General features: G+C 48.3%; 1 protein-coding gene across 1 annotated transcript; it reads left to right on the top strand.

Annotated features, from left to right (window-relative positions):
• Positions 1 to 1,874: 1,874 nt before the first annotated feature.
• On the top strand, positions 1,875 to 7,517 carry LOC126541901 (serine hydrolase-like protein). The gene is made up of 2 exons (XM_050188865.3): positions 1,875 to 2,216; positions 5,598 to 7,517. Exons 1-2 carry the CDS (start codon positions 2,206 to 2,208, stop codon positions 6,565 to 6,567), a joined length of 981 nt encoding a protein of 326 aa, XP_050044822.1. The 5' UTR covers positions 1,875 to 2,205; the 3' UTR covers positions 6,568 to 7,517.
• The last annotated feature ends 4,152 nt before the right edge of the window (positions 7,518 to 11,669 follow it).

The raw sequence follows: 11,669 nt of genomic DNA on the forward strand, positions 1-11,669 counted from the left end.
AACGCCTCCCTGCCAAGCGCGCCCAGGCATGTTTCAATGCCACGTGTCTTCGTGTGTGCGTGTGTGTGTGTGTGTGCATGTTGGTGCCCACGCTTGTCAACGCGCGGCAGCCGGGAAGAGGAGCTCCCCAAGTGTGAAGCGAGGAGGTCTCACCGGCGCCGGCCCGGCGGATGCGTCACTACACTCGTCTCAACGTGTCTCTCAGTGTGTCCGTGGCGCCGTCACGTGCGCCTGTGGCGAGGCGTTCCTTCTTGCCCTCGACTCCGAGAGTATAAAAGCAGCTGCCCCCGGACGCCAAGAGAAGAGGCTCCGATTTCTTCCGTCGAGTAACGTGCTCTCCCGTCTCTCCACTTCGGTCGACCTGACCGGCCGCTCTTTTGCGATGCTAAAATAAACCAGTTGTTCTGTTAGCAGTCGACTCATCCTTTGCCGGGACCTTCGGATGCTTCCAGCTGTGCCCCAGGCCGCCAGGCCAACGCTACCCTTGGGGCTTGCGACCCAGGTGCAACACTGCTTACGGCCCCATATCACACACAACATATTGTAGCGCACCATAAATGTCACATGCCGTTATGCGAGCTGATAAAGTGAGCCTATATTAAGCGCTCTTCAGCAACAAGTGTTCGAACTGCAACGTATAAAGTTTTCACGGCCAAATGTCACATCCTAGCGCTGTCCCTCGCAAAGATATCAACATTACACACGAAGCATACTGCACGACGTAACATCCGCGCAGTGCAAACTATATGAGGAATACGTTGCAAACGGGCGTAACGCTTCCATATCAAGACAGCTTACCAATTGTTCTAAACCCCTCCTACTGCGTGGGTGTTCTCATTACCGCGTCACGTACTAAAGTAATGGATGGAACCGTGTACGCGGTTTTCCCTTGCTAAAGAACGTATAGCATCAGCAAAGAATGCGGCATTGAAGAGTAGTCAGCAGACTTCGAGAGTATATACGCACGCTTCTATTCCAAGAGAACTGCAGCTTGCGTTGAAGCTGCTCAACTTATTGAAAGAACAAGTCGCGGGGCTCAGTGACTATTGCGTTGCATTACTGAGCACAGCGTGAAGGGTTCGATTCCAGACCGCGGTGGTCACATTCCGATGGGGGCGGAATGCTAAAAAACGCTTTTGCACCGTGCTTTCACTTACTGCTTGTTAAAGAACCCCAGATGGTCAAATTAATCCGAAGCTCGCCACTAGGCCATCTCTGTGTATTTTGAGGACGTTAAAGCCCACAAATTTGGTTTTTAACGCACGGAAAGTAGAGAAAGACGACGGCGCTTGTCCTGTCTTTAATTATACGTGTCATCGAACAAGACACTTTAACTTCACACAATCTGGCTCGCTTTCCTTCAGCGCCTCCGCGAAGACATTCGGTCTTGCATTGCGCAGGTAAACTGCCCGTCAACCTGAACGCGGAGATAGAGGAGCTCGACAGGCTCACGCAAACAGGTCTAGCCGGCGATTGCATGCCGCCGAAAATGCTTCTTCGCCGTCGGCGAGCCGCCATCGACGTTTGTTTCGGGCCTGTGGAGTATGACGAATGTCGACAAGGGCCGCGCTGTACAAAAGCGGAAAGCAAGAAAGACGAGAGGAAACGACGCATTGCACGCAGTCGGCGCTCCGGGACAAGGACGAATCGCAGCGTCTCTGAGGACGCGACAAAGCGCGTTCCGCTTTTTTCGACGTCATACCAAGGCACGCAACCTGATAGGGAAATGTAAGCTGCTCGAGCGCGCGCTCACCGCCGCGGCTGTGCGTTGTTGTCGTGCTCGCGGTCGCGGAGCCGTGACTAAAAAGGCTTGCCAGGCATCTGGGCAAGGGCCACGCAAACACACACTATCCCTCAAGGCTTCTCGCGGACTCGTATAACGCGCGCCGCGCGCTGACTGGCTCTTCATTTTTTGTTTCCTCGCAGCGGAGGCGCCGAGAAGAGGAGGCACGTGCTCTGAGGGACGTTGTGAATCCGTTTACACGCCGCCCCCGAGCCGGCCATCCCGCGCCGGCTGATAAGGCTGATTGCGGAAACGGGGATGCCCTCTATCTGGACTCGGAGTCCGGCTCTTTATCGGCACCCTGCTCCATGCTCTTTGTTTAGCGATGATCAGCCGGAGCGGGAGGGGAAGTTGCGCGTACTTTTCAGCCCTCACGGCGCTTCTTCGTCCATGACAGCAAGGGACACTACGCCACCGCCACCATGGCTCTGAGGTACGTGATTCTCACCCCTCTCTTCTGATGCCCCCGGCTAGTGCAGCGAGGTGCAACTGCCGCAGCGTCAACATTCTGGCTCCTTATCAAATATAAAGGGACGATCTAGATTAATTTTAGCAGTACACAAGCGACGCATTTGCAAATGACAACATTGCAAGGTGACTTTGATCGCGAAGCCAGCTGAAATGTGTACGTATATATACAGTTTCAAATGATGCACGCACATCGATGCGAACAGTAAGTGACGGTGCACTGAAGGACTCCAAGTTACTTTCGGAGACCGCCACAACACAAGGTGACCGCTATCTCTTTTAAAGCGAAGCTTTCTTTGCATCTTCCTGCGACTTTCCCACTGCTGCTGCTATCTGGCACACCGCGTCGGAGGTGGTCCAGAGCTTGTGTATACATTGCAGGAGCGAGATAGAGAGGAAAGAATACGACGCGAGGAACTCTTTCGGACCTTCGCACCGCGTCGAATGTGCATAATGTCCCCTGGAGCTCCCTCCGCGCCGCCATATTAACATCTTGACAGCTGCAATTATCCGTGACCCCCCGCAAAAACACTGCAGGAATCGCGGCACTTACCTTTCTACGAACGTGCAAGTCCAAAGGGAAGCTAGATAGAACGGGAGAGAGGAGGCAGATAATGGGTAGAACCGATGAAGTCGCGAAACAGGAACTGCCAGTTTTGACTCGCAGTTACCGTACAAAGGGTGATGGTGGGAGGAGGGGGGGGGGGGGGGGGGGTAACGTGAGAAGCCTAGGAAACGCTACTGACATGACAGCGGTTGTGAGCAAACGGCATAACTTTCAGTTCAAATTGCGGTGCAGTACGTTTCTGCTATTTCTGAAAAATAAGCACCATTCAAATGTGTCAAGCGGACAACTTACGCAGAACTTGCGGAAGCAGAAGATGCATTGAAGCGCACCGTAGGGTCTAGGCGACACTAGGGAAATGGTCACACGTCAAATGAAGACTTCTGTGCCCGCCGCGGTAGCTTTGCGACTATATGGCATTGCTCGAGTTCGCGGGTTCGATTCTGACCGCGGCATCCGCATTTCGGGAGGAGCACAATACAAAAAGACGCTAGTACACTTAGATTTAGGTGCTTCTTAAAGAACACCGGGGCGTCAAAATTTATTTATTTATTTATTGAAAGTACCTTACAGGCCCCGATGGGATCAATTGAGAAAGGGCGTTGAACAAATGACAAGAGAAAACCGATACACGAGAGCTAAAAATGTGAAAGCTAAAAATGTTTACAATGATAACCATGCTTCCAAAACAGTGTTACAAATAAAAACGCCAAAGCAATACAAAATAGTTGTCAGGAAAGGAATGAAAAGTACAGTTCACGGTAACATAAGAAGTGGCGTATCTCTCGCGCAAAATAACGCACATAGGCGCGAGCACATAAAACAAACAAAATTGAAAGAACAAATTGAAGAAAGAAAAGATAAAGAGACATGGCACATATGTGGCACGTATTATATGACATGACATATGTACGGATGAATATCCGGAGTCTGCCACTACGGCGTGCCCCATAATCCGATCCTGGTTTTGGCACGTACAGCCCCTTAATTCAAACAAATCTTACCACTTCTGCAACGATGCGATGTGCCATGTGAGGCAATGATAATGCTCAGCCCTCTCAGAAGTTATGAACAATGGCGCACAACAACGCCTCAAGCTAAGAGGTCTCCCTGTGTATTCTGTGTTCTACGCCAACAGCAGGGATGCACGCAAGGTAACGCTTAACATTAGCTCACCACTCTGGTATTGGACTAACGCTGAAAAAATTAAACATTCACCGCCAATATATCACCGCTGGTTATTCTCAATCAAAGCAAACAGAACAGAAAGCTTCGCTTACATCGATTCCCACAGTGCGTGGGATCCGCATATTTTATATATTTATAGTTTAGATCTGATCACATGGCGGTGATGTCCCTGCCATAGAGTTTCTCATTGTTGTTATAATGAGAAACTCTATGGTCACTTCAGTCGATGGGAGTGGCCACAGATTTATGTATTACTGCAGGAGTTGCAGCAAGCTTAGCCCATCAAATGATCGCGCTTTTATAGAGCCGCCCGCCTGCTCACGGGCACCAGCCCTGGCTTCTCACTCCTTGTATATCCCACTCTACCGCGATTTGTTCGCATTATCCCTTCTTCGTTCTCCCGTAAAATCGCGCAGTATGACTTAAATGCAGCACTTCTTGACCCCCTTTTTTTTAACCGCGTTCCTTTCTTGGTCTGGCTTCCTATAATTTCTGAGCAGTGCCTTCACAAGGCCGGTAAAAGTAATCATATTTCAGTGAGACATTTACTGCACGTTCCTGCTTCGCTATAATTTCTCCTCTCTCTTTTAGGCTACGACTGCAGAAGATAGCGCCACTTCCATGAAGAATCCACTTTCTCCCTAATCACCCATTGATAGAATTGCTTTAGCGTGTTCTATCGTTTTCTGATGTTTCTCAAACTACCGTGCCTATTGATTTCAGAGCTGTCCCGTATAGTACTGGACAAGAGAAAGAACCTAGAAAATAGAGAGTTTTAGAATAGGGGCCCCAAACGTTTCGGGCCCCAAAGAAATAGCGTCGAAGCCACTGCGCATGCGCGAAACGCAAACTGCGTTTGGGTTTTGCGCAGGGAACGCTATTTCACCGATTTAGCGGGAGCTCAAATAGCGTTCCCAAAAGCTTTGCGTCAACAAACATGGCGGCACTCATCGAAGCGACGGCTCTAACCTAGCACCAAACCGGGTTCGATTCGCGGTAACGCGTGAAGTTCGCAAGCTAGGAGAAGTGACTGCGGTTATCGCTTTCTCTCAACTAGCGTGTGTTATGAAGATTGACTCATTAGACGCCGCTGATATTGAATTCGATTGTGGATCTTATGGCTCGTAGGCCTAACACGGCTAAGCTTGGCTGGTGAAGGCACGTAAAGTTGGTTTTGTTGCTCAAAACTAAGCACAACTAATTGTTTGCTGCTTGAAGAATAACCTCTAAATTGTAATTAAACGCGAATACACGCAAGTCAAATTTACTATTCATATCATAAAATGGTATATTTTATTTAATTATTTCTAATAGCTTTTCTTTGACGCCGTAGTGGCGCTGTCAGCGCAAGACGCTATCCGCAAACGTAAAACCTTATTCCAAACCTCTTCACTCCTGCGTGCCCCAACGCTAACATCCGCAAAGCTCTTTGGGGCCCCAAAATGTTGGGGCCCCTATTCTAAAACTCTCTAATAGCACCAGCGGCATGCACTCTAAATACACGAAACACGACCACAAGGTCAACCAGCTACTCCCTCAGAACTTCGATTCACTCCGTGCCCATCCTTCTTTCCCACAATCGAACATTCGCAGATTGAGCAGCCCTGCACTAGTCTTGGCGAGGGGCCTGCTGCGGGAGACGCCGCGGGCCTGTGTAGAGCCGTTTCGAGTGCTGGGCTCGCGCCGTGAGGCGTCCTCAGCGTCGCTCAAGGAGCGTCTCACCCGCGACCTCGTGCTTCCGGTGCCGAACGGCCAGTTGGCCGGCAAGCAGTGGGGGTCGGACGACGGACAGCCAGTTCTGGCGCTACACGGCTGGCTGGACAACGCGGCCGTGTTCGAACCCCTGGTGCCTTTCCTCAAGGCAGAGTTCAAGCTGGTGGCCCTCGACCTACCCGGTCACGGCATGTCCTCGCATCTTCCGGCCCGCGGACACTACACCCTGGACAGCTACGTCGACAGCGTGCTGTCGGCCGTTGACCACCTCAAATGGGACACCTTCTCTGTCCTGGGACTCGGAATGGGCGCTGGCATTGGCTACTATCTCGCCGCGCTACAGCCGGACAGGGTTCCCCGGCTTGCGTCCATCGAGGGATCCTTTCCGGCGACGTGCCCCAGCTTCGAGCCGCACGAGCACGTGGGCGAAGATGAAGACCATCGTGATTTGTACACCAGGCAGGAGGTCATGGACGTCCTGGCATCGAGAGGACATAGCGCCGCATCGGCGGAGCTGCTCATGGCCAGGGGCTGCACGCGCGTGTTTGGAGACCGCTACGTGTTCACGACCGACCGCCGATTGAGGTACGCGCGACCGCAGGAGCTCTACCCTGGCGTGTTCGACAGGACGCTTCCGCGCTACAGAAACAACCTGATGGTGCTGCAGCGGGACTGCGGGCTCTCGGATGGCGCAAGACCGCACCTGGACGCCCTGGAGGCGATTGTGCGCTGCCTCGGTGCCGAACAGTGCTCGCGCTTCAGCTACGTCGTGCTGGAGAGCGGGAAGCACGAGCACGTGACTGATCATGACACGGTGGCGCGCAGGGTGAACGACTTCATGTGCACATGAACCAACTTTGCACCAAGAGGGTCTGGTGCATGACGACACATTTGTTTTCCTGACCAGGGAAGAACTATAAGTTATAATTGGTGGGATCCTATCCCGGTATGCAGGCCATGGAGGAAGGAAAACTAAGATTAATTGTAGTTTGGCATTATTCAAGCATATTATAAGTAGTCATTACGTAACAGGTAATAATGGCAATGGCGTGGCGCTCGGGAGCACTAATGTACAAATGGCGGTCGTATGACGTTATAGGAAGCCTCACGTGAGTTTCGAAGCGCAGTCACAACATTAAACATCCGCAATGCGCCAACGTGGTAGAAACGCGAGCCAGGTGGGTATGAAATGAAGATGGCTTACAAAGGCGGCGCGCGTGAAGGTGACGCTTTCTCTTCCCTCCTCCTCCGTGGTACGCACACACCCATGGTCAATTCAAGGTGCCACTGTCAATGCACTCAGACGCATTTTGACTCCTCTCTGTTATAACTCTATAGTTATTTAGTCCAAAGACACTCGGGTCCCGACACAGTAAGTATGATACTTAACAAAACTTAAGTAGAACGTAGTTTACAAACGATGATGCAAGGAGGGTTTGAAAGGACGTGTGAAGCATAGAGCAGAGAATTACACCTAATAATTACAGTGACCATGTAAGAAAAATAAAGAGCGGTCGCACGTATCGCAAATGCATGTTACTGTGCACAGAAGAAACGTAGATTTTAGACAAGAGACAGAACTCAATCGGTCATAACTATCTGTACATACATATACATGTACATACATACAATTGTAGATTTACTCATATCGTCGCGTAGCTGTGCATGGTATAATTTGCGGGTTCTTGCGTTTTAAACGAGCCGCAGCACCGCTGAAGTGTGGGAGGTGACATGCGTGCTCTCCAAAGTGCCTTAGAGAAAGAACTCGTTTTCAGGGAAATAAAGGTTGTTTTTTTCTTAGTTTTTCATTTTTTATAGTGACCGAGCCTTATCTAGTGCCTGTGTCCACGTTCCTGCGATGGCGATGTCGGTCAAAGCTCTCTAGCTCTCGACAGTGCTGGTTATCTGGCATTCCTGTCACAAAGCAGCGGCCTGTAAACTGCCGTCACTGCAAAAAGCGTTGACAAAGGCCCTTCGTGAGAGAGTCTCATTTGTCCTCTTTGTTCGTTTACCCTGTGCACCGTGCATCGGTGAACGCTTCCTTTTTTTTTTTTTTTTTTCACGTTGGTACTGGCATGGCTCTCTCCAGTCTGTCGGGCAGATGAAAACAGTCACAGGTCGTACATCTTAGATAACAATGCGAGGCAGTAAATGCGTTGGAATGATGAGGCAGTCCGATATTTCTTAACGACCGCGGATAAGACCACGGTGGTAAAACAGTGTGCGCAGGACTATCTGCAGCTGTAAAATGCTACCTTACTTCGTAACTCACAACTTTTTTTCAAAGCAGAGTTGAGGTCATTGTATAACGTCAGACTCTGGATCCGCGGCAAGAACTTTGCAATAGCGTCCAGAGCTGCCGGCATCGTAATACGCCCGCAACTGAATCTTATTCGCACTGCTATGCAACAGCGTGAAAAACCGATGGCCGAATACCATGTCGTAACTTAGCCTTCCGTGTCGCAGCACTCTCTTCCAGTTCTTTCGATGAGCTTCGACTTGCTTCAAATTGCCATTGGTTCACCTTTGACAACAGACGGGTTGTTTCCCATGCCTAAGATTAGCCTTTCTAGATCCGACACTGTTCAGACTGGTCGTAGCAGTATCGCATGTTCATATTACAATAACGTTGGGATCGCGTCGAAGAAAACTATCTCACTTATTTGATAAAAATATCGCACGTTGTGCACAATATTAACCATCAGCGTTCAGTGTGCGGCGCGCGCGCCCCGAACGCTGCATAACGAAACATTAGCCCCCCCCCGCCCGATGCACTGATGGTGTAGACTCCGAGTCGAGGATGCCCAGATTCGGTGCCCGGAAGATATGTGTGTAATAAGCACTTATTTTCGGTGTACTCCCATATAAAACGAAGAGCGTTGCGCAAGCGGGCTTCCCCTGACAATACTTTTTATTGCGGTAAAGCCAGCATTGGCGAACTAACATAGGTGTAGAAAGACGCGAAATTTCAGGAAAGGCAGGTAGGTCGGCGTGACGTAAATGTGTATTAGCTTGCTACAGTGTGCGGAGGAGGAGGGGTGGTGAGGAGTAGTGAAGATAAGTATGAAGAGTTGCTTACCTTTCATGGACGTTCTCACGAGCTCTGCTCCTGCGCAGACACTTATGAAGGCGCTTCGAGGTTGGCATATGCAATGGCTGTACCTCTTTCTTTTGTTTACTTTTTCTGTCTTTTCTTTTCTTTTGAATGGATTATTTTAACGAAAATACTATGGGACGGCGCAATTCGTCCTTTTCAGGTGTCTTACTGGTAGAAGCGGACGTACATCACTTGCGCAACAGATAGAAATCTTTAGTTTGCAAATTAAGCAGATCCACTAAGTAAAACGTTACTTATCACCTTTAGGACATGTGTTGTAATAGAAGCGAAGCTGGATAATAATGGTCGCAACACCGTTGCCAATTAAATATGGGTCGGAAACTTATGACAAATAAGCTTGAGAAGGAGCTTTAGACCGCGCAACGAGCAATGGAACGAAAAATTAAATTAAATTATGGGGGTTTACGTGCCAAAACCACTTTCTGATTATGAGGCACACCGTAGTGGAGGACTCCGGAAGTTTCGACTACCTGGGGTTCTTTAACGTGCACATAAATCTAAGCACACGGGTGTTTTCGGATTTCGCCCCCACCGAAATGCGGTCGCTGTGGCCGGAATTCGATCCCGCGACCTCGTGCTCAGCAGCCCAACACCATAGCTCCTGAGCAACCACGGCGGGTGAACGAAAAATGATACGTGTACCGTTAAGAGTCAGGAAGACAGCCGTGTGGATTAGAGAGCTAACAGCTGTAGTCGATATTTAAGCTAAGCTTAAGAAATGGAGCTGGGCACGCCACGTAATTTATTTTATTTATTTATTATTTATTTATTATTACCGTCAGGGCCAAAGGCATTAAAGAGGGGAGTGGGTTACAGCAAATGAGAAAAAGAAACAAATATAAGTAGCTAGAACGTTTAAGTACAAAGGCTTCTGATTATACAGTTTTAGCTAGGGTTTACAACGTCATGATAAATTGGAAGCAAACTAAGATAGTAAAGCGGTAAATACAAAAACACTTAGGTTACAGCCATGCAGTAAACAAAAAATTTAAAAGATGTTTCGATTACATAATTTTAGCTAGGGCTGCTCGAAATCTTTGGTTATCGCAAATGGATACGACTTCACCAGGAAGATGGTTCATTCCGTGGATGACCAAAGAAAAAATGACTGCAAAGAAGTTTTAGTGTGACATGATTCAAGACCAATTTGTGCGTAAAGATGTCAAGCTGAGTTTCACATGAAAATGTTTTTCTAAATCCATGCTGAGCTGGCGTGAAAAATGCATTGAATTTCAGGAAGTTAACAAGATATTCGAAAATTATATGTTCGAGCAATTTACAGCAAGTGCTTGAGACTGAAATGGGGCGATAATTAGCTGTTAAAATTTTGTTACCTGATTTATGCAATGGAACAACCTTCCCGATTCTCTATTGACTAGGTTGAGTAGATGTATCCAGTGATTGCTGAAAAAGTTTTGTTCGTATAACAGAGCTAACAGCGTTGGTATTCTTACTAAATTTTGAGTTAACAGAGTCCTAAGCAGGCGACGAGTGTAGGTTCAGGGAATCAATTAGTTTCGCAACGCCATCCGTATCCACGATCACTGGAGGCATAACTACATAATCGTACTGGCGAGTAGGAGGTAGGCGGTCTTGCAGGGGACAGAAATTTTTTTCACAAATGCGTCACTAAGGGCGGCAGCGCACTGTTGCTTAGGTATAAGGATACCCAATGGGGTCTTCCAGAGTTAGGTGCTCATCATGCAAGGCGTTGATTACACCCCAAAACATTTTAACGTCAGTCTTTAACATTGATGGAATTACGTTAGAGAGAAAGTTAGATTTAGCGTTCTTTGGTGCTGTTATATGTACGTGTCGAATGCGGACCTATAAACAGACCAGCGTGTGTCCGTTGGCGAGTGTTTTGCGGAGCGATATAGGCGCTTTTTGCGGTTACACAGGCGCTTAAGATAGATATTGTACCAAGAAACATCAGAATTCGAGGTAATGATGCGGGATGGAATGTATTTTTCAGTTAGTTCCTGAACTTTAACGGCGAACATGTCCCGGTTGTGCTGCAGCGTATGATTTTCAAAATTCGGTAGGAAAGTGTCGAGAAGTATAGTTAATTCGTTATTTATGGCGGTAAAGTTAGCGGTTTTGTCAATCTGTATAGTTTTTATGATTTTATTTGGTTTGGGGGTTAAAGCGTTAGTTGAAAATGCAACTAGGCAGTGATCGCTTATGCCAGGTAGGTGTGTAGTCTCCGAGATTGTATGAGGGTGGGATGTCAAAACCAGGTAAAGGGTGCTTGCGGCATTAGAAGCTACACGTGTAGGCTGTGTTACTAGTTGTGACAATGAAAAAACTGAGCACGAGTCTAAAAACTCTTTAGCTTGTACCGAAAAGGGAGAGAGTGAAGAAGGCTGATTGCTCCAGGTTATGTTTGGAAGATTAAAATTGCCCAGAAGTAGGATGGGAGTGAAGGAAATCGCGTGCGAACAAGGTTTATACTGTTGTGTATATAGGTCATGGAAGGTTGTGCAGAGGGTAAATGATAGCACACGCCTATGATGAATTTTTTTATGACCAAGAGTTACGGAAACTGAGACAGCCGTACAGACAAGAGAAGACAGAATGTCATTTGAAATTGCCAAAAGGGCGCCACCTCCTCTGCGCGTAGCACGACTGCAGCGATAAACACGAAATTGCGCAGCACCGTGAAACACTTCTGAGTCAGTGACATGCGCAGGCAACCATGTTTCACTAAGCGCAATGATTTTTGCAGAACACGTGTCAATTGCAGAAGATAAAGAATCGTATTTGTTGGAGGTGCTTCTGACGTTAGAATATAAAACTGGAACTTGAGGAAATGAAGAAAGTGATCCACTGCC

The sequence above is a fragment of the Dermacentor andersoni genome, chromosome 2, assembly GCF_023375885.2.
Source record: "Dermacentor andersoni chromosome 2, qqDerAnde1_hic_scaffold, whole genome shotgun sequence".
NCBI lineage: Eukaryota > Metazoa > Arthropoda > Arachnida > Ixodida > Ixodidae > Dermacentor > Dermacentor andersoni.